Genomic DNA, 24576 nt, shown 5'->3' on the forward strand with positions numbered 1-24576 from the left:
GTCTAATGATTGTAAGAAACATGGGATTAAAATGTTTTTACATATATAACTTTTGAAACATGTTTATTTGTGACAAGGACAATAAAAGTCGTGATGAATAATTATATAAATAATTAAACTTAATCAAGTAAATTAATAATGAATAAGTAAATTAAATCAGATACAATAAAGATATTTGAAAAGCTTAAAATAAAAATAAAAATAAAAATAAAAATAAAAGCAAAACTCATACACAGTTATTAAATTAAATTTATATATGGTGAATAAAATAAAGATATTTGAAGTTTAAAATATAGGTCTAGTACTACCAACAATTTTGGTGTAATAGGAGCCACTCACTCTCTTTTACTTTTTGACATTCGTGTTTTAACCTAAATAAAGTAATTTTTGAGTTGGTCCATATTAAAAAGAACAATACACATTGTTTCTCTTTTTTCTTTATTTGCACGCAGCAGTAGAGTTCTTATTTCCACCAGTTTTTCCGGTGAACAGATTCTTTAATTTTGTTTCATTTTTTTCATATCTTCTCTTTCATGAGGTCCAAGCTCAAGGGGCGATTACAAAATTTTAAGGGGGGCGATCTGGGGATTTTCGGAGTAAAATAATACTGAAACTTTTTTTTCAAAGGGTGCGACCGCCCACCCACGGCTTAGGGTGGGTCCGCCCCCTGCACATAGGCATAAATATAAGAATACAATGACATGCAACGTCTGCCCTATAGGAACATCAAGTCCCTACAACAAACCTAAGGCACCTCTTTTACCCACCTCCTACAAATCCTAAACCTTAATTATACGCCTCCACAAACTCTTATCATACATACTGTTTTGGGCTTATAACACTTGGGCCAGAATACATTAAAAGAAACCGTGGGCCAAAATCATAGGGTAAAAAGTAAATAGAGATAACGGCCACTGAGACAACGGCGTTTTATTCCAAGTGATCGTGCTCGTGAAACCTTCAATCCGTGTTTCTATTGGGATTTTACTTTGAAATCCCAAACCCTAATTGCCTTTCTTGTCATCTGTACAGGTAAGGATTCGGTTGATTAGGTTTTCATCTTTGAATGTACATTGACAGTTTTTAGTTTCATTGTTAAAACACTATTCCACACGTAAATAAGACCCTGCTTTTTTTTTTATTAGACGGTTAAAATGCAACTACAATTGGTTAGTTTCAGCTAAGGCACCAAAAAAAAAAAAAAAAAAACTATGGTGCATTTGGCTTAATCTGGTATGTTTTCATCTTTGATTTTGAATATTTTTGTTTGATTATATATTAACATGCTCGCACGATCCAACTTTAATATAAATACAGTTTGATTATGAACTTTTGTGTTTGATTGTGTTTGTTTTTTAAGAAGCGCAATGAGTTCAAAGAATGTAGACCGGCTTAGCATATTGCCTGAAGAGATAGCTTCACATATACTCTCTTCAATGCCTACGAAAGATGCTGTGCAAACTAGCATTTTATCCAAAAGTTGGAGGTACAAATGGAGGCTTGTCACGAATCTTGACTTTGATGATGATACATTCCATGATAAAAACATCTTGATAAAATTTGGAGACTGGGTAATGAACGTTTGTAAGGCATCCCACCTTCAGTTATTTCGGTTACACTTTTCTAAACGTTGGAATCTAAAGTCAAGAGTATCAAATTGGATTGATAAGGCAGTCAGGTTAAACGTTCGTGAGCTTGACATAGAGGTTACCTCACTTTCACTTAAGTTGCCTTTAAGCATGTTCACTTGCAAGACACTCACAAAACTAAAATTAGATTTTTGTGATTATGTTCGGAGTTTTTTGACGGATCTGCCTTTGGTTTATCTTCCTTGCCTGAAATCACTTGACATAAGCGTTTACACCGATCATTACATTAATGCATTGTATAAACTCATCAATGGTTGCCCACTGCTTGAAAATTTATCTTTGCATATTATGTGCAAAGTGAATAAAGAAAATTACATATCCAATATCCCTACTTTGAAAAGATTGAAATTAACATGGCCACATCATACATCTGTTATCAACAAAGTTTTTTTAAACGTCCCTGATCTGGAATACCTATGTATTGGTGGTATGTTGTGCTCGGTTTTTGTAATGGAAGATTTGTCGTCATTGGTTGAGGCTTCTGTTTCATTTAGTGAAATAATATTTGATCGTCATCATCTGTTGGTTGAGCTTCTAAATGGATTAAGTGGAGTCAAATCACTCTTTGTTCAAAATGTAAGTTTCCTATTCACTTCACCTCTGCCCATCTTTCCAAATATGAAGCACTTGAAGTTGAAGAATTTCCAGCATTCTAGATCGATCCTTCAGTTTCTTGAAAGTTGTCCTGAGCTGAAACATTTGTACATTGAAGAGGTACCTGAGCTGTTGATTTGACCATTTTTCTTTTTGTACATGTTACCCAAACATAATATTGAAATGTACTAACTTGTCTATCTTGTTTGAGTTAGAAACTAATTCATACATGGGTGGAACCAAAGTCCGCTCCGGCTTGTATGCTAACAAATCTTACAACCATCAAGATTTCAATTTGTAAGTTGTGGAAACGTGATATGCTGTTTCTGAAATACATGCTGAAGAATTCCGCGGTGTTGAAGAATATAACAATCACTTGGAGAGAGTCTTGCAACGTTGAAGAAGAAACGTGGTTTTGTGCAAACTTGCGTAAGCTTCCTAAGGCTTCGAGGTGTTGTGAGATCCATTTTCATGGAAAATATTGGTCTCATTCTACTATTAGTTAATTTTGTGAAATGAGCAGCATATGCATGATGCAATCTAAAACTTCTACCTGCACATTGAGACAACTCATTGTTTATTATAAAATTGTGATGACTAGATATTTTGTTTCTATTATTTTTTGTTTTGTGGAAATGGTTTTTTTTTTTTTTTTTTACCTATTCAGAAGGTTTGTTTATAATTTGCTTTTGCAGGCAATTTTATAAGAAGTTGGTTTCACTTGTGTTAATGATCTAAGTAATTTCCTTAAGAGAGTCATCAAACCAGTAAGAAACCATTATATTATTGGTATAATGATTGCAACATTTTAAGGCCAATTCAATCACCATTGCTATTGTTCTTCGTGTTTGTATCTGAACAAAAGGTTTGAAAGAGTGATTTCACATGTTATAAGTCAGGATTAGAGTCACAAACCCTCGTGGGTTCACTTGTTTCAACGTATGCATACCATGTGTTTTGTTTGATGAAATGCTGGAAAGAGATGTATCTTGAAATACCATGATTGCAGTCTACAGAGAATGTGGTGATCTGTTGTCTGCATTTCAGTCTTTCTCATTAAATTCATAAAAAGACTTGATATCATAGAATTCAAAACTTAATATACATGCCTTTTCAACAATCTTATTACTTGTTTCTCTTAAGTATTAAGGTTATAACAAGGCGATTTAATATTCAACATGACACTAATTAGTTATGCCTTTTTGTATAGGTTTGGACAACATATACTTGTTGATGTGAGCAGGATAGATATAAGCGCAATGGTTTTGATTTCTATGCCTATCATGGTTGCACCTACGACTATACCAAAAATGGCTCACCAACATGTGATGGTGACCCAATAAGTTTATAAACACTTAGGTAGCGTTTGGTAGAAAGGAATAAAAGGTGGAAAAGAATGGATTATTCTGATAGAATAAAAAGAAACATGTTTGGTTAGCTTGTGGTAATGAAATTGAGCATTTCAAAGGAATCTAACTCCTACCAAATATAATAACTATCAACCACTAGCAAGAATTTATATTAGGGGGGTACCGCTTCAATTCTGGGGTCCAAACATTTTTGATCAAATAGGAAACTTGATTGGTTCAGTGTTAATCCCTTCCAAAGCTGACGACGAAGATTTGTACCTATCGGTTAATTCAGTGTGTTTCATTACCAGCAAAGCAAAGTTGGCCGCATAAACAACATTCTAACTATTGCCTGGCACGGTCGTCCATATGATATTCTAATTACGGAAGATATTTGTGACGAGTCCCTGTTCACTCCCGTTACGCCCACTGACCGGAATAATTCAAAAACTCAGGCGGAATCTGGACAGTCATGCTCCAGCAACTATTCTCCGGTAGTTGAAAAGGGTAGCCCAAAAGTCGGAGTTCTTGGAAACAAAGGCAACAATAATAGGGATACTGGAAGGTGTTCAGCACAGTCTCCAAAGTCGGCTGGTGATATTAATTCTCCTTTTTCGAAATCCAATGACTGTAGACACAATGACATTAACCCTAAAAGGGTCGTATCATCAAATTCGGTGGGTTCGGAAATGGGCCCATATGATACCCCTCCACCTCCCCCACATGCTGGACCTACTTGTCTAGCAGATAATGAGGATGGTCTTGGGCTTAACAAGCTTTTTGATGCTGGGCCTATATTGGAGACTCCCCCATCTGAAAATTCAGATAATAATTATGCAGCCCGGCCCAAGTCTATAAATGAGGAGAATTCAGAGTCTCCAGATCCTTTCAACCTAAGAGCACTACTACAACAGGTTAAGGGGAAAGAGACTCTTGACCTAAACATTCCTCCATACGACATGGCAGAATCATCGAAACAAATCTCTGCAAATTCAAATCGAGTTGGTCTTGGCAAGAAATCTAAATTCAGATTTCCTTCTACGAGAATGAAAGACTCGCTCTGGACCCCACGCAATGGAGATTGTCCGAAAAGTAAAGGGAGAAACACTGGATCTAAAGTCGATGATGGTGTATCAAAGGAAAAGGGATCGGTTTCACAACAGGAGGACCTGGAGGTGGAAAAGGAAGTAAGTCTCACAAAAGAAGTCGGAGAGTGTCTGGGTTTTGACATGAATGGCAAAGAAAATGACATCAGGAAGCAAGTGATAGGTGAAAGGGTGTCGATCAATTCCCAATGAATTATCTATCCGTGAACATTAGGGGAGTGGGGGACCCCATGAAGGCGATGCATATTAAAGAGTTGATCAAGCACAACATGGTCAATTTCGTTGCAATACAAGAAACCCAGCTTACAGACTCGGAAAAGTTACAGGTGAACTCTTTTTGGGGTAACCCCTTTTTTGATTCAGAAGCAGTAGATGCTACTGGGAGATCGGGGGGTTTATTGAATATTTGGGATCCATCTATTTTCATTAAAAAATCATCGGTCGCAAACAGACATTTTTTGGCTACTATGGGTGAATTAACAAATGGGGGTGGGAATGTCAATGTTGTGAATATCTATGCTCCCCATGATAATAATAGTAAAAAAGATCTGTGGTCGAATCTGCTTAATCTTTTAAGCTCACACAACGGATCCTGGATTCTTTTGGGCAACTTTAATTGTGTTAGGGAACCCAGAGAAAGGAGGAATTCCAGATTCAACACTCAAGCGGCAGAAAGCTTCAATCAGTTTATCCGGTCAGCAGGCCTATCTGAATACAATATGCTTGGTTGTTCATATACACATATGGCGGATGACGGCAGAAGTCTTAGTAAAATTGACAGAGTCCTGGTCTGCCATTCTTTCCTGTCAAATTGGGCCTCTGCAACTCTATCTGGGTTGCCCACATACCGTTCTGATCATCGTCCCCTGCTTCTAAAATGCTCAGCTGAAAATTTCGGCACCCCTCCATTCCGTTTTTTCAACTCATGGCTTAATGAAGCAAGCCTACGAAACATCGTGCTAAACTCGTATCTTGAATTTCAACAACCGAACCCTCCGGACAAAATGGTAAGTTTACGGCTGAAAGCAGTTAAAACGGCAATCAAACCATGGTGTAAGGAGTTAAAGGCCCGGGATCAAAGATTAATTTGTGAGCTCACAAAGAAAATAGAAAATCTTGACTTGAAAGCCGAATCTATGTCTCTTTCGAATGAGGAAATTCAAAGTAGAGAAGTATGGGTTAACAAAGTGGCGGAACTGGAAGGATATAATTTGGAGGATCTAAAGCAAAGAGCAAAGGTCAAATGGTTAATCGAGGGAGACGAGAACTCCTCATTCTTTCATGGTATTATCAAAAGTCATCAGAAACACAATAGGATTAACGGTCTTGTTTTCAATGATGTATGGATCTCGCAGCCGGATTCTTTAAAGTTGGAGATAAAAAATTATTTTGAGAAATTATTCAAAGAGGATAACCACTGCAGACCCAAGTTTGTAAACAACATATTCAAAGCTTTGTCTCTGGATCAATCGGCTCTGCTGGTAAAACGGTTTTCTAAAGAAGAAACTAAAGAGGCAGTGTGGGATTGTGGGGGTGACAAGGCACCGGGACCAGATGGCTTCACTTTCAGCTTTATCAGACAGTTTTGGGAAAGTATGGAAGCTGATTTTGTCAAACTTTTAGATTATTTCTATGTCCATGGGAAGCTCAACAGGGGGTGTAACTCGAGTTTCATCACTTTAGTGCCTAAAGTGTCCAACCCTCAATTCATAAATGAATTTCGGCCTATCAACCTCATAGGTTGTATCTCGAAATTGGTCTCAAAAATCTTGGCTAAGAGATTGAAGAGAGTAATGGGTTCTCTGGTTAGCGACACCCAAACGGCTTATATCGAGGGTCGTAGTATCTTGGAGGGTCCTTTTATTATCAATGAACTGGTCTCATGGAGCAAAAAGGTGAAAAAGAAGCTAATGTTATTCAAAGTAGATTTTGAAAAGGCGTTCAATTCTATAAGTTGGAACTTCCTAGAGTCTATTCTCTCGCAAATGGGTTTCCAGCCTTATGGCGTAAATGGATCTTTGGCATTTTATCGTCTTCAAGATCCTCAATTTTGGTAAACGGCTCTCCATCACAAGAATTCAATATCGAACGTGGGGTTCGTCAAGGGGATCCTCTATCTCCTTTATTATTCATTCTAGCTATGGAAGCTCTTCATGTTGCAACAATCACGGCTAGTGAAAACGGTTTATTCAAAGGGGCTAACATGCCAAATGAGGGCCCAACCATCTCACACCTACTCTATGCGGACGATGTCTTATTTGTGGGGGAATGGTCAGATACAAACCTCCATAATCTCTCAAGATTATTAAGATGCTTCCATTTATCTTCAGAATTAAAGGTAAATTTCTTCAAAAGTCATCTATTTGGGTTGGGCGTATCAAACGAAGCTATTATGCAAAAGGCGGCAATCCTACAATGCAAAACGGGTGCATTCCCCTTTACTTATCTCGGTCTTCCGGTTGGTGCAAACATGAATCAAGTGAAGTTTTGGAAGCCTATCATTGAAAGATTTGAGGAAAAGCTTACATTATGGAAGGCTCGAACATTATCATTCGGCGGTAGGGTGACACTAATCCAAGCGGTGTTAGGTAATCTTCCCACCTACTACCTCTCACTTTTTTGTGCCCCAATTCAAGTTGTTAAACATATGGAAAGAATTCGTCGCAAATTCCTGTGGGCCGGGTGCATGGAAAAAAACAAAGTCAGCTGGGTCCCGTGGTTTAAAGTGGTAGCTCCAAAAAATAAGGGTGGGTTGGGTATAGGTAGTATTGCATCAATGAACAAGGCCCTCATGATCAAATGGTGTGTGCGTTACAAAAACGAACCTTCCTCCCTTTGGGCAAGGGTGATCATGGCTTTTCATAGTGGGGCTCAAAGTAAATCCTCAATCCCACTAAAAAACTCTATTGGTGGTGTTTGGAAAGCAATAGTTAATATGGGTCGGTTAAATGCAAATCAGCCAATTGTTGTATGTGAAAGAATGCTTCCAAAAATGGGAAAAGGAGATAAAATCCTGTTTTGGTTGGATTTATGGGCAGGAAATAGAACCTTAAGAGAATCTTTTCCGAATCTTTATAATCATGAAAGTGATAAAAGATGCTATGTCTCGTATCATTATAGAACAAACCAAGGATGTATCGAGTGGTTCTGGGGAGTAGAAACAATCTGTCATCTAATGTATTGTTAAAAGAATGGGATGAATGTTTGGCAGTCATAAACGGGGTCACAATTAGTCAAAGATCTGATGCGTGGCTATGGAGGATGGGTGAGAAACAAGTGGAATTTCAGGCAGGATTGGTAAGGGCAGAACTTGATAAAATCAGTCTAATAAACGAAACAAAAGTACTGAATTGGCTGCATTGGATTCCCAAAAAGGTTAACTGCTTCCTTTGGAGAGTCGTATTGGACCGGATCGCTACAAGAGAGGCACTTCAGATTCGGCGTATTCATCTTCCCTCGGCTAACTGTGTCCTATGCAATGAAGGTATTGAATCGGTTAACCACCTTCTCGTTACATGCGGCTTGGCTCAACAAATTTGGGCGGTAATCTTTCAATGGATGAAGATTCCTCCACCTAGATATATCCTAAGTGTGGTGCAATTATTGGAGTTCACGGACTCGTATCAAGGGATAAAGAGATACAAAAGGGCGGTGTATACGGTGGTAGCAACAACCTGCTGGATCATTTGGAAAACGAGAAATGACGTCATTTTCAAAAGCAAACTTCCAGTCCTTGCGAAGATAATTGGAGACATCAAGGCAGTTTCGTTCACATGGGTTTGTAATCGCTCAGAACTCAAGGATTTGCCATGGAAAAAATGGAGGAGTTTTTGTATAAGAGAGTAATTGTATCGTACCTCCGTTTCCTTTCTTATTTTCCTGTAATTTGTACTTGCTTGAGCACCTTGCTTAAGTCTTTTTAATACATCGCCTTTTTTTTCAAAAAAAAATATAATAATTTCCATTCCTTTCCTTGGTAAAGGAGTGTTTTTTTTCATTCCTTCAATGGAAAGAAATATATTATTTTTATTACTATTTATTATTACTATTACTATTGCTATTACTATTACTATTACTATTAAGGTGCCCACGCGATGCGACGGGAGCGACACTTTGGATTACGGAACTCATTTCTGGTAGTTTTCTTATTCGTATAATATTTATGATAACATTATTGCGGTGGATATATGTCATTAATGTTACACAGGTAGAGGATCCTGTACATTAATCCAGAAGTGTGAGAAGTTTATTATAACATTATATATAACACTATATAACACCATATAAACACCGCTAACACTATGTAACACCATATAACACCATATAACGCTATGTAACACTATATAACACTATATAACACTATATTTTGTTTGATAGCATGTCTGTGATAGATGTATAATGTTATATATTGTTATATAGTGTTACATAGTGTTATATGGTGTTACATAGTGTTATACGGTGTTTATATGGTGTTATATATTGTTATATATAGTGTTATAATACACTTCTCACACTTCTCACACTTCTTAATTAATGTACACGATCCCTACCCATGTTACACATATGTAAAATTTTGTTTTTTTTTATAAAAAGTAATAATCAAAAGACCAAAAATATTATTTTTTTATAAAAATTAATAATCAAAAGACAAAAGATAAAAGATAAGTTGTTATAATTGTAAAGTATGTTTATTTTATTGGTTAAATTATAAAGTATAATTTTATTCTTTAAAGTTGATAACTTTTTTTAAATATCCACATAGTACTCATCCAATAAACTTTAAGTTTAAATCCACATAGTACTCAGACAATAAACTTTAAGTTTAAAATTTTCGTTTTTATAAAAATAAAAATAGTATTTGACTCGTGAGTATGTTTTAGAGCTTTAACTTAAATTGTTAAATGTTGGTTTTTTACAGATATAAAAAATTTATATTTTTATAAAATTTCAAGAACTGTTTTTATAAAAAAAAATAGGATGTTAAGAGTTTATATCTTTATTAATTTTATATCATACTAAGTTCAGAGTTTTAGTTCCTAATCAATCTTATCTATATGAGTCTACTTTTAACTTATAATCCCTAAAAATATGCAACAAATCTACTATGTATCTAGTTAAGTTGGTAAAGAATTCTTTTGAAACTGACTAATATTATCTAGAACAATATAGTTGAACTTATAATTCTTAAAAATTTACAACATGGTTTAGTATTTATCTAGTAAAGATTGTAAATTTCTGGAGTATTTTATTTATATTACTTGTTACAAAAAAAATGTTTATAAAAGAATTATTTTTTTATAGAAACAAAATGTTTTGTTTATAAATAAAGTAAAAAAAATGTTTTACACATGTAAAGTTTCGTTTTTTTAAAAAAAAAGATGATAATCAAATGACAAAAAATAAAATATAAGTTGTTATAGTGTAAAGTAAGGTTATTTTTTTGGTTAAATGATAAATTTTATAATTTTATTCTTTAGTTCATAACTTTTTTTATGTATCTACATGGTACTCATCCAATAAACTTTAAGTTTAAATTTTTTTTTTATAAAAATAAAAAAATAATAGTTGACTCGTAAGTACGTTTTACACCTTTAACTTTAATTGTTAAATTTCGTTTTTATATATGTAAAAAAATATATTTTTTATAAAATTTTAAAAACAGTTTTTGTAAAAAAAAAAAAGGATGTTAGGAGTTTATATCTTTATTAACTTTATATCATAGTAAGTTCAGTTTTTTTGTTTAGCTTTAAAGTTTATTACTTTATTATTTTTTAATTAAGAAATACAAATTTTTAGATTAATATTCAATAATAATTGCAATATTTTATAATTTCAGCTTGACTTTATCTAACTACAATATCTAATTATTGCAACTTTAGGATATTAACTTATATAAGTTTAGTTGACTTGTAAATTTAGGATACTAACTTGATTTTGAACTTTATTAATACGGTCAATAACTGCATTATATTAACACAAAAAATAAAGTTCAAATATAAAATAAACTTCATTCATACGTCTAGATCAAACATAACAGTTGAAAATGAAAAAAAAACATAAAAACACTTGATAGATTTCATATTATACTGCATGAAATCTGTTTTGCTTTTGAATTGACACTCGATGTGTTTTTAATCGGGTTTTCTGGTTTGTGCTTGAATCAGCAGTATCTTCTAATTCCTCTTCTTTGTCATTGTCCTCAGAATCGTCTAAATTAATAACCTCACTTCATTTCCATTCAGAGAGTCTCTTGAACCTCTTCCTTTGAGTCTCAAACTTTCGATCCTTAAAAAGTACAAAAATTGAATACAAAAGTTAAAAAAAGATTAAATAAACCTTAAAATTACATATTCACTAAATTCACGTTAAAGATTAGACTTGTATGGACTAACATTGCACCATAAGAAATAATATTAACACTTTTATCACCATCATCCTACAATAAAACACACATATAATAACATAACGAACAAGTTAATATGAAAGATATACGCAAAAATAATACTTAAAAACCAGCAAAATCAATACCTTAGAAGCTTGTTCGACAAATGAGTTGTTTAAATTGGCATGTTCATCATGCAACTGAATCTGAAAAATCAAATAAGTTAACATTCACATAAAAGTAAATAAAAGAAAACAATTATTCACTACTGCGGTATAATAGAACTGACCTTAGAATTTTGAATCTCACATGTTTGGTTTTTCGCAACAATTGAATTCAGAACTGGATTCGTTTTTTAACTTTGGTTAGCAATGGATATAGGGGTGTCTTGCTATGTATTTATAGTAGTAAGTAACTATAGAAGTGCATTAGGGTTTAATTTTAGATTTGACACCCCTTTATTTAGGAAGTTTGTTTTAGTTAGTTTTAAGTTTTTATAAGATATTTCTAAGTACATATATTAGGCAGTTTTAATAAAATAAAATGTGACACATAATATCTTCATTTTATGTTATGGTATTTTTAATTCTTTTTGTTTTTTGTTTGCATAGATGGAGCCCATCTTTGTAGATTAGGCGCATTAGATCACAATTAGTAATTACTTGTATATTAAAGCATTAACGACTTGTAGCTTTTAATCCGTGCGTCGATATTGAAAACACAACTATCGAAACATTGACAAAAATGTGTAAGTCGTCATGCTATCTTTGGATTTTTTTTAAACAGTATAGTATATAAGATATGTGAAGAATACGTAAAAAATGTATAAGTTTGTTGTGGATGAGTGAATTGTAACTAATTATCTATAATTTTGTTAAAACCTTAGGGGTTTAAGTGTAATAAGCTTAGGGGCTAAGAAATAAATAGTGTTTAAAAGACTTAATTACCCTTATTTTAGAGATCTTTCTATAAATAAAGTGGGGAAAAAGTTATTATTTTTTGGGTATCTTAAAATATCATTCCCTCATACATTATAATATAGTATAGATTATTATTATTATTATTATTATTATTATTATTATTATTATTATTATTATTAAGGCAACTAGGTTTATATCTACGCGCGCGTTGCGGCGCGCTAAGGCAACTCCGATAAAGATTTCCAAGGCCATTTGGACTTGTTGATAGCCTTTGTAACAATCCAAGAAACACTTCCATCTGAACGGTGCGAGAGAGTCTATTTTCTTGTCGATCTCGGGCAGTGAATAACAATCTTTCGGGCATGCCTTGTTGAGATCTTTATAATCGACGCACATGCGCCACCCTCCATTAGACTTGTCGACCATGACTGGGTTTGCCACCCAGGTCTGATAGCGCACTTCGCGCAAGATACCTGCCTTCATCAACTCACAAACTTGCTCGTTCATCTCCTTTGTCTTTTCAGACCCCAAGCTGCGCTTTCGTTGCACTTTCGGTTCGACTGATGGAAAAGTATTTAAGCAATGCTCGATAATGTCGCGCGGGACACCGGCCATTTCTGACGGTGTCCAGGCGAATATGTCCATATTCTTGAAGAGCTGTTGCTTTAAATGTGACCTGATGTTTGGAGATATCGTGCGACCAATCTCCACTATTTGTTCTGGATACTTGCGATTCAAGATCCACTTTTCTGGTTCTTTTGGAGGCGTAACCTTGCTGGCCTTCGCTGGACGAGCATCATCAGTTGCCATGACTTATTTCCTTGAGTAAATAATTGCCACCCCCGTTGCTGTTGGGAAACCGATAGGCGAATGTGGGGTGGATGTTACCATGCTCATTTCACCCTGTGTTTCTCTTCTAATTAAGACATCATGTCTTGATTTAACTAGCATGACCATGAAGTTGACATTAGTTGTTCTGGAATGTTTACCGTCAGATAGTGTGACTGGGAAGCTGATCTGACCCAGTGGAAATATCGTTTCATTACAGAAACCAGACAACGGGTAGTCCACTGGTTCCAGGCGTGCCTTATCTTCAGGATCAAATTGATCAAAACATTGCTCGTAGATTATATCGGCTATGTTCCCAGGGTCAATGAAGACATAGTCCGTCTCATAATGGGCAATGATGTCGGTGATGACGACGGGGCGTGTGGCGCGAGGCCCCCCGCGCACCACCGGAAAGATTACTTGCTGCTCTTGCCACGATGGCTTGAATGGGCGTTTGCCCTTACTTTTAATGCTCTTTCTTGGTCCGTCGACCATGTGTGTTTCTAACCGACGGACTTTCTTCTGACCTCCATCGTCGTTCTTCTGTATCTGGCGCGTCTCTTTGCGCACATTCTTCACTAAGTGACCCATCTTTCCACTTTTGAGAGCCTTCTCGATTTCCTAGCATAAGCTGATACAGTCGTCTGTCAAGTGGCCTGTATCTTTGTGGAAATCACAATATAGATTAGGGTCTTGACCCTTCTTGTTCGACATAGGCTTTGGAGCTTTGAAATCATGGTTCTCTGTCATAACAACCTCCTTAGGTGTCTTATTTAACGGACTCCAATGTTTCTCCCTACACTCGTTCTTCACCGCCTTGTGGTATCCGAGTCGATCAATCGTGTCGCGCGCGTCTTCCTTGAATCGAGGCCTTTCTTCGTAACCACTGGACTGGTTGGACTTCCAGCCAGGGTTTTTGTTCTTGTTGTGCATGTTTGATTCGCGCGCGTTGGTTCTTGAATAACGATGTTCTGAATAATGACTGGACTTGCCACCAGTTAGTGACTCTTCTGTTTGCGCGACTACTTTGGCTTCTGCCATTAGCTTGTCCCATTCTTTAGGCATACCGTCTCTGCCCGTGATAGTCCGGATTAGACTATCACAACGGATTACCTTTTTGACGTGGGTGCGCATCAGATCTTCGCTCACTCCACCAATTTCTAAGCACTCCTTGTTAAAGCGAGTGATAAAATCTTCCAAACCTTCATTCTCTCGTCTCCATATGTCCATAACTTCAGATGTATCGTGCCTGTATCGCCTTTATTGGCTGAAATGGGCTAGGAATTGTTCTTGGAAATCAATCCATGATTTGATTCTTCCTGCTGGGATGTTGTCAAACCACGCGCGAGTAGCTCCCGTGAGTGTTTGAACGAAGAGATGGCACCACATAGGCATGGTCCATCCGCCCACCACACCAACACTTATAAAAAGTTGAACGTGATCATCCGGATCAGTAAGGCCGTTAAACTTACCCACAGTTTGTGGAAGTTTGTATTTCTCCAGCGGAGCAAAAGCAATGCTCCAGGTGAATTTGGAATGCTCAGCTGCTGCCGCTAGCCTATAAACAAGACTGAAGTTATGCTCTGCTGCTTCATTGTATGTAATGTGCGGCTTTGGTTTGTACGATTCATGGTTCTTTTGCAGACGGTTGAAAACTGAAGAGCTTGCTTCTTAAGGGTATGTGGAATCGTTCTCATCAGTGTTGTTTTCCCACTCGTCATTGAAGTTGTGCGGCCCAAACCGACTACTTAATGGGCGTCTGTGCCGCGCATGAGAGGGGTGTTCATAGTAACTGTTTGTTTCATCATAGGTGTTGCGCGTATCGTGCGCGCTCGATCTTCTTTGAGAAACGGGTCTCTCATGTTGCCTTTGTACATTCTCTTGAGGAGGCGTCTGATGCGCCCCCTGCCTTGATGCAGGAGTTGCCACAAGGGATGGTTCCGTCTGCGCTTGTAGAATTGCCTATTGCGTGCTCAACTGCGAGTGTACGAGATTCAAGGTTGCCTGTTGCTTGGCATACCAGGAGGCGAGCGTTTCCCCCTCTGGTAAACCCAACAACATGGATACATTCGATGGTGCTGGAGTTGTCGGGCCAGCGCCATGACTTGTTGAGGTAACCGTTTGGATGATGCGAACACCACTTGCGCGGACTCCCCCAACGTTTGCAGTTTCCCCTTCGATGAACTTGTCAGTAGGCAGGTTTTGGACGTGCGAGACGTCCTCCACCGTGCCTACTTGAGAGCGTGTCTCGAAGCCAAAGTCTGGGAATCCCTGATCAGCCATTGATCGAGAGAACAGAATAGCTCAGAAAAGAAAAGAGAAGATGAAATTGATTGTAAAAATCGGTGGGCGCCAATGAAGAAACACCAAACTAATCTGGTGATTAGTTTGTGGTATGTGCCTCAACAAATAAGGTTAATCTTCTTAATCTTCTCCGAGCTGTGATCGAGATGTTACTGCAAAACACTAAACACCCTGTTAAGCTCGTAAGAGGAGGGGAATAGGGGGGGTTCTCCTCTTAACCACTCTCCGGCATGAGAATAAGTATGCGTTTTGAGGAAATAAGTGTGTGATTAGTAGTGAGAGAGCAAGGAACAGAATGGTTAAACATGTAGGTGAAGGCTTCTATTTATAACCGGAGTAGTGAGGAAGGAGATGGGCTGATGGGTCTTGGGACTGGAGTCGACAACAAGGAATATCCGTCTTGTCCCCTCTGCAACAACCGTTAGTGCTTCTGGGTGAGGATGGAGTTGGCACACGCTGAATGGATCCACGTGTCCTGACTATTGTCCTTGTTGTCTCTCTGTCATCAGCGGCTGAGTGGAGATCATGGAGCAGATGTCGGCGCATGCTGATTGGTGCCACGTATGCATCCTTGTGTACTCTCGTGTCTCCTGTACGATTATTAATCGTGGAGCACGATCGAATACAGCTTGTTGGACGCTCATTAGTTCACTGCTCTACCATTCGTACCTTTGGTACTTGTCCTAAGATGACCTGTGCTTCTGTCCTCCGCGCGACCCCTGGGGAAGGAAGACCCATGTAGCCGGCGCAAGGTCCAGGAAGTGAGGGCTTTTATCCAGGAAGCTAAGTGTGCAATCTGGTCTTGTCTTTGCTCAGACCTCGCGCGTGACCTAGGTTTCACCTGATTGATCGGCGCGAGGTTGAGAAAGATGCCAGATTAGTATAATAGAAGTATGGTTCCGCGCGGGACCTGATTGGTCGGCGTAGGTTTTTGGGACCATACATACCCCTTCACTAAATCGCTTAGTTAGTGAGTTTCTAACTTAGTTCACCAAATATATTGATACTCTAACTCTTATGGGTTGCTGCCATTTATTGAGCCAGACTACGTTAAAAGAAACCATCTGACCATGATCGTGATTGTACAATAAAATAAAATGTAGTAGTTGTAAGCTTGGTTGACATACACAATGTTCATAAAAAAGAAAAAAAAATGTGTAGTGGTACTATTTTAATTATGTGGTTTCCTGTGAAAGAAAAAGTGCTGTAATTGTAATGTAGGGTAAAGTTCTTGTACAAATAATCTTAACATACTAAACATACAAATTGAAGGAAAACTCAAAAAGACAAGGTGACATTTTTGTAATTATCAATAACTATTAAAGTTACTCTACAAATATACCTAAAAAAACTTAACCACTCCCCCCACCCCCAAAAAAAACCTAAACCCTCCACCCCCCACCCCCCAAAAACCTAAAAACAACCTACCCCCCCCCACCCCCCCAAAAACCTAAAAAAACCTAACCCCCCCCCCAAAAAAAAAAAAAAACCTAAAAAAAACCTACCCCCCCCCACCCAAGCTAAAATGCTAAAAACTAAACCCCCCAAAAAACCTAAAAAAATCTAAAAAAAAAAAACACACACAAATTATTTTATTTTATTTTTTTAACATTTTTTATTAAAAAATCGCTACTTTTAGTAGCAGGCAAAAAAAAATTTTTTTTTTTTTTTTGTTAACGAAATGTAGCGATTTTTTAATAAAAAATGTTAAAAAAAAAATTGTGTTTTTTTAGGTATTTTTGGTTGTAACTTTGATAGTTGGTGGTAATTACAAAAACGCCACCTTGTCTTTTTGGGTTTTCCTTCAATTTGTATGTTTAGTATGTTAAGATTATTTGTATTTGATATTTTGCCTTGTAATGTAATATAATATAATTTTATAGTGGTTCATAAAAAGACAAAGAATCTATTCAGCATTTGACCACGATGGTTGGGCTTCTAGCATACTTTTAACCCATTAACAAAACCTTCGAACCGTTTCTATACCGAGCTTTCAATTATGGGAACTTCAATCGATTCACTATTTCACCTCGATGGATTCAACTGGTGTCTTTTGGTACATTTTTTTACTCGCTAGTAAACCTTGCTGGCTTGCACCATCTCTATTTAAATATATGGCTTTGAGATCTTGGAGCTTCACCACAATCAAATCACGTTCGCGAATTTAGTGTAAGCGACTCCAAATCTTAATGATCAATTTTATTTGATTTACATTCAGTTTCTGAATCCTGATTGCTTTGCTTGTTCATCTTTGCAGGTAATAGTAAATTCTCACTTAATCCGGATTGCTCTCTTATGTTCTGAACTTTCAAGTTTTTTGCATATTTTATCACAAATATTTGAAAGTCATGTTCTGATTTTTGTTGGTTTATTTGTTTGAAATAATTAGGAAGCAGACAATCTAAAAGATGAGTTACACGATTAGGAATGGCGATAGGCTTAGCAGCCTGCAAAATATGCAGTACGAACTAGCATTTTATCTAGAACATGGAGGTACAAATGGATGTTGGTGACAAATCTTGACTTTGATGATAGTCACCCCTTCCACGATTTAGATTGTTTTACGCAGTTTGTTGATCGGGTATTGGAGCTTCAGAAATCACCTCAAGTTAAATCATTCCGGATGTGTTTTTCTGAAATGTGGGTTAAAAAGTCAAAAGTGTTAAAGTGGATTGATGCCGCAGTTAGGTTACATGTTTCTGAGCTTGATGTAAAAGCTATGCTGCTTGAGTTGCCTTTGTGCCTATTCACTTGCAGGACACTCACAAAACTAAGAATAGATCACGATACCCAGTATGAGGAAGTTTGGGAGTGTCCGTCCCTGGTTAATCTTCCTTTTCTGAAAACTCTCGACATTGTTGTTTTTAAAAATCCTATTGTCAATGCATTTAAACTCATCCCTGGCTGCCCAATGCTTGAAAGCTTATCTTTGCATGTACAATGTTGCAACAATGAAGACGATTATATATTCAATATCGCTACTTTGAAACGGTTGAAACTAACATTTCGTAAAGGTTTGGTAGTTCACACCAGAGTTGTTTTACACGTCCCTAATCTTGAATACCTATCGATTGACGGGGGCTCGATTTTTGTCATGGAAGATATGCCATCATTGGTTGAGGCATCAGTTGTTTTTGGTGATACAAAAGTTGATCGGTGGGTTGAGTTTCTAAAGAGAATAACTGGAATTAAATCACTGTCAATTCAATATGTAAGTTCCTTTCTTATGGACTTCGTTGTTATTGTTTACTTTTTAAAAGTTTTTATTTTTCTTGTACAAACTGTGACTCTATTCTTTGTTAAAGGCACCATTCACTTCGCCTCTGCCTGTCTTTCCGAAACTCAGCCACTTGGAACTGCCAAGTTTTTGCCTTACATTTCTTGAAAGTTCTCCCGGGTTGAAACATTTATGTTTTGGAATGGTACTTAAGCTTTCTTTTATATACTCGTTAACTTGTTTGAACCCTATATAATATCGAGTTTCTCTTTAATAGATAAACATAGAATAGGAAATTATCTCATATATATTTGTGATGTATATCGGTCATATCTCTCCCCAATATGGGGAGATTTGTTTGTAACTATATATACAGTTTTGTATTGAATGAGAAGGCATCGAACATTCTATTCTATCATGGTATCAAACCCTAGTAGATCCTAGGCCGATTTTTTTTTCCCTGCCTCCTCCCTGCGCCGCTTTCTTCTTCTCCAACATGTCATCTTCTTCGTCTGTTCACCCTGCAGTCACCGTCACTTCCATAAAAAGCCTCATACCCGTCATTCTTGACATTGAAACCGGTCACTATACAACATGGTCCGAGATGTTCAAGATCCAATGCAAAGCCCATCTCGTGTTCGATCATCTACAACCTAAACCGGCCACTGAAACATCTTCCTCATCGGACACGGGCAAAGAAAAAGAGAAAGCACAGTCCCCACCAACCGAGACATGGGAGCGACTTGACTCCATTGTTCTACAATGGATTTACAGCACCATCTCCACCGATCTCTTACACACGGTTCTCAAACCCGATACTACTGCATATGACGCCTGGACCACCATCGCCAATATTTTTCAAGACAATAAAGCCACCCGTACAATCGACCTCAACAACAAGTTCGCCAACACTCACCTGGACCAGTTTCCGAATATGTCCGCGTATTGTCAGGCTCTCAAGGTTATCTTTGACCAACTCTCTAATCTCGGCTCTCCGGTAACTGACGAGCAACTTGTGTTGCAACTCCTCTCGGGACTGACCGAGCAATACGAAAATACTGCTTCTGTTATTCAGCAGATGAAGCCCCTCCCAGATTTTTACGACACACGTTCACGGCTTTGTATGGCCGAGTCACGGAAATTGAGTCAGGCACGTCATTCCGCTCAATCCGCCGGAACCGCTTTAATTGCAAACACTGAACCGAGACAACGCGATGATCGGGACAAGTCGGATCGGGATAAATCGGAGCATCGAGAGCAGCGAACAGATTACTACGATAGGGGTCGGGGTCGCGGCCGCAGAAGGGGCCGTGGTCGTGGCCGGAACAGCGGTGGACGTGGTCGAGGTGGATATACTTCAGGTGGCCACAACAATAATTTTTCACCATTCTCTACTGTGGGCGGCTACCCTTGGCCGTATTACCCAAACTGGGCCGGCCCACAACCTCCTACTCCACAATCACAGTGGGCTTCTTGGCACAATATTCCCCCATGCCCATATCCTACCATGCCCAAGCCCAACAACAATAACAACTCGGCTGGAATTTTAGGCCCTCGACCACCCCAACACATGCCAACTGATCTCAACCAGGCCATGTATGCTATGTCGCTCAACGACCCTTCTTGGGCCATGGACACCGGTGCTACAGGTCATATGACTTTTAACTCTCATCTCTCGTCTGTTTTTAATAAAAGCATTAATAAAAATATAATTGTGGGAAATGGTCAAACCATTCCCGTGCATGGACAAGGCAACCTTACCCTACCCCCTCCCCTACCACCATTCAAACTAAACCATGTTCTTTATGCCCCATCCTTAATTAAAAATTTGCTTTCTGTTCGTCGCTTTACTACTGATAATAAATTATCAATTGAGTTTGACCCATATGGTTTTTTGGTGAAGGATCTCAAGACTCGGACCCCTATCCTACGATGCAATAGCTCGGAAGGCCTCTACACTTTTGATCCGTCCCAAGTCACCAAGATCATATCTCCCACTGCTCTCACTGCTATTTCTCAAGACACATGGCATCAACGTCTCGGTCATCCGGGACCTTCTTTATTAAATTCGCTTAAAAACTCTAGTTTTATTTCTTGTGGCACTTTGAACAACCATGTTTGTCAATCTTGTGTGTTTGGTAAACATATTCGGTTACCTTTTGTTGACTCTAATAATAACACAAACATGCCATTTGATATCATACACAGTGATCTTTGGACCTCCCCCGTTCCCAGTACGGGGGGTCATCGATATTACATACTTTTTATTGATGATTTTTCTAACTTTCTATGGACTTACCCTCTTATCTCTAAATCTCATGTTTTCTCCACCTTTACCACCTTCTATAATCTAATTCACACCCAATTTGAACGGAAAATCAAACAAATTCAATGCGATAATGGAACGGAATATAATAATAATGCGTTTCACCAATTCTGCAAATTAAATGGCATGCATTTTCGCTTCTCATGTCCTTATACCTCTTCTCAAAATGGTAAAGCCGAACGCAAAATTCGATCCATAAATAACATTATTCGAACCCTCTTAGCTCACTCCTCCTTACCCAACACCTATTGGCATCATGCCTTAGATGTTGCAACCTATCTCCACAATATTTTACCTAGCAAAATCCTCCACAATATTTCCCCAACTCAGAAATTATACAAACATGTACCCTCATATTCACACCTGAGAGTCTTCGGTTGCTTGTTCTACCCTCTTATCCCCCACACCAACATCAATAAACTTCAATACCGATCCATGCCATGTGTCTTCCTTGGCTACCCACCTAATCATAGGGGTTATAAATGTCTTGATCTCAACACTCGTAAAATCATTCTCAACCGACATGTCATCTTCGATGAAACTACTTTCCCTTTTGCCAATAATCCCTCATCTTCACCCTCCTCATATGATTTTCTCACTGATCATACTCATCCCCTACACCACATTCACCCCACTTCGAACAGTACTCACACAACTCATTCTACACAACCCTTAGCCCAGCCCACTACACCCAACCTCACTTCGGCCCAATCACCCAACCTTCCTCCCTCTCCTACCCACCTAAATACTATACCTATCGCCCCATTCCTGCCCACCTCCTCGGCCCAACACACAACGGCCCACTCTACCCCACTGCCAACCCACCACTCTACCCCACTGCCAACCTACCATCTCGGCCCACACTCTTCTCCTACCGGTTCCCCTTCGTCAACTACCAGCCCACCCTCTCACAGCCCACTCACCAACTCCTCTCCTGGCATGTTTCCACACTCAGACCCTGACTCGGCTGCCACCTCACCGCCCTCACCTACCCCACCCCCACCCCCAACCCCTCCCCCACCCCCACCTCCGCCCTCACCTCCACCTCATCGCACTATCCGTACACGCTCTATGGATGGTATCCATAAACCAAAACCCATCTTTAACCTTACATCCTCGTCCATTGAACCAATCCCCAAAAACCCGAAAGATGCTTTGTCCAGCACGGAATAGCATAACGCCATGACCACAGAATTTAATGCTCTTATTAAAAATAAGACCTGGGTGTTAGTTCCGAGGCAACCTGATATGCATATCTTACGTAGCATGTGGCTCTTTCGTCACAAGTTTCGCTCAGATGGTTCATTGGAAAGGTATAAGGCTCGGCTGGTTTGCGATGGGAGCAATCAACAGATTGGAGTAGACTGTGGTGAGACATTTAGTCCGGTTGTAAAACCGACTACGATACGTACTGTTTTATCCATTGCATTGTCACACTCATGGCCGATTCATCAATTGGATGTTACCAATGCCTTTCTTCATGGTAACCTCAACGAAACTGTTTACATGCATCAACCCATGGGGTTTCGGCATCGTCAATATCCTGATCATGTGTGCTTACTACAGAAATCACTCTACGGTTTAAAACAGGCTCCTCGTGCCTGGTATCAACGATTTACCGATTTCGTTCTTTCTTTGGGGTTTCAGCAGAGCAAATGTGACAATTCTCTTTTCACGTATCAGCACAACGGGTGTACTGCCTATCTTCTTATTTATGTCGACGACATCATCCTCACCACATCGACAGATTCTCTTCGGATTCATCTTATGTCTCGTCTTGCAGCAGAATTTGCAATGAAGGATCTCGGGCCGCTGAGTCATTTTTTGGGCATTCACGTACAACGGCACGGTAACACTCTTTTCCTTTCTCAACAGGCATACGCAAAAGAAATTATTGACCGGGCTGGCATGTCTTCATGTAAATCCGCCGCCACACCTGTTGATACAAAACCTAAACTTGGTTCGAACTCGGGTGTTGATTATGACGACCCAACGTTGTATCGTAGCTTGGCCGGGGCTCTTCAATATCTCACCTTCACGAGACCCGATATCTGCTATGCTGTTCAACAGGTGTGCATGTATATGCACGCACCCAAAGTCGATCATTGGAATGCTCTTAAACGAATCATACGATATCTTCAAGGCACTACTTCTCATGGCTTAACTATCGGTGCTTCCAACGACTTCTCATTACGTGCATACACCGATGCTGATTGGGCAGGATGTCCGGACACACGGCGGTCCACTTCAGGTTATTGCGTCTACTTCGGCCCCAACATCATCTCATGGTCGTCTAAGCGACAATCGGTTATTTCTCGTTCGAGTGCTGAAGCTGAATATAGGGGCGTTGCTAATGTCGTTGCGGAAATTTGTTGGCTTCGAAACCTTTTACTTGAATTACACAAGCCCCTCACTAGTGCTAGTCTTGTGTACTGTGATAATATTAGTGCCATTTATCTATCCGGGAATCCAGTTCAGCATCAACGTACAAAACACATCGAGCTGGATATCCACTTCGTTCGTGACCTCGTTCAACGCGGCTCAGTTCGGATTTTACACATTCCCACACGCTTTCAAGTAGCCGACATTTTCACGAAAGGTTTACCTAAAGTGCTCTTTGATGATTTTCCTCTAGCTTCGACTGCGGGGGTGTAATAGATAAACATAGAATAGGAAATTATCTCATATATATTTGTGATGTATATCGGTCATATCTCTCCCCAATATGGGGAGATTTGTTTGTAACTATATATACAGTTTTGTATTGAATGAGAAGGCATCGAACATTCTATTCTATCACTCTTCTTGTTTGTTAAAGCAAAAGTCTACAAATTCTCACTGGGATGAACCGAAGTCAGTTCCTGAATGTATGGTAACAACCCTTACAAGCGTCAATTGCAATGGGCAAAAGTGCAATATACAGCTTTTGGAATACTTGTTAAGGAATGCAGAGGTCTTGAAGAGGGTAACAATCACATGGGGATACATGTGCTCAAAAACAGCAGAACAAATGCAATTGGCGGCACAGTTGCTTAAGGTTCCAAGGGCTTCGCGACATTGTGAAATCCATTTTCTTCGAAATTGATCTCCCAGTTAATAGATTTTGCAAAACGAACCATATTCAATGGCCTGTGTGGAGTCTTCTCATTTGAGGCTATAAACCATTTCGACTGATGAAGTCGAAGATTATGTCTAAGTAGTTTTATCCCTCTTTGTGTTTTCGTTGTTTGGTTGTTTTGCTTGGTGAATGCGAAATATAAACTTTATTAGTGGTGCGTATTTATTGTGGTGTTTGGACACATGAAAATGTGACAAGAAATATAAATTAACTCTTTGTTTTGTAGAAAGTAATATAGTCTGAATCCTTGGTGCCTATTAGATGTAGGTGAAAATCCTTGATAAGCTGGGGACTAACTAACTAGGTTGGGTTTATATTTGTATACATGTTTCTGAACATGGCATGAGGTCTGAGCCTCGGAGGTACTGAGAATGACCCGAGCTATGGTCCACATGATATTACATACCCAAATAGTGACCGGATTCGATTGGGTTCGACTTTGTTGATTGTTCTTGCTAGAGTTTGAATTCGATATAATTGAAAGCAAGGTAGTGGTGGATAAGGAGCGCAAACCAACCCGAACATGACGTTTAAATTCGAAACATTTGTGATGAATATTCGGTTATACAACCGGGTATGTGATTTGTTCTAATAGTTTGTATGGTATGGGGCGGGTATGATATAAGGTGATACCTGGCCCAATTATTGAAAGATATATACTATGTGCTAGAATCATACCTATAAACATTTCTTTTATTTGTTCAAAATAATCTACTAATCCACTAATTCTTAGTATTTATATTTCTAACCACTAACTCTTAGTTTTTATATCTCTAATTTCGT

The 24576-nt window shown here is 38.5% G+C and overlaps 2 protein-coding genes across 2 annotated transcripts; both read left to right on the forward strand.

The window, feature by feature from the left end:
• The first annotated feature begins 1365 nt into the window (after positions 1-1365).
• Positions 1366-2739, forward strand: LOC110922718 (FBD-associated F-box protein At1g66310). The gene has a single exon (XM_022166943.2). It carries the CDS (start codon positions 1368-1370, stop codon positions 2382-2384), a length of 1017 nt encoding a protein of 338 aa, XP_022022635.1. The 5' UTR covers positions 1366-1367; the 3' UTR covers positions 2385-2739.
• A 14765-nt stretch (positions 2740-17504) lies between these two features.
• On the forward strand, positions 17505-24022 carry LOC110925182 (F-box/FBD/LRR-repeat protein At4g26340). The gene is made up of 3 exons (XM_022169150.2): positions 17505-18343; positions 18438-18554; positions 23500-24022. Exons 1-3 carry the CDS (start codon positions 17636-17638, stop codon positions 23758-23760), a joined length of 1086 nt encoding a protein of 361 aa, XP_022024842.2. The 5' UTR covers positions 17505-17635; the 3' UTR covers positions 23761-24022.
• The last annotated feature ends 554 nt before the right edge of the window (positions 24023-24576 follow it).

The sequence above is a fragment of the Helianthus annuus genome, chromosome 17, assembly GCF_002127325.2.
Source record: "Helianthus annuus cultivar XRQ/B chromosome 17, HanXRQr2.0-SUNRISE, whole genome shotgun sequence".
Taxonomy (NCBI): Eukaryota; Viridiplantae; Streptophyta; class Magnoliopsida; order Asterales; family Asteraceae; genus Helianthus; species Helianthus annuus.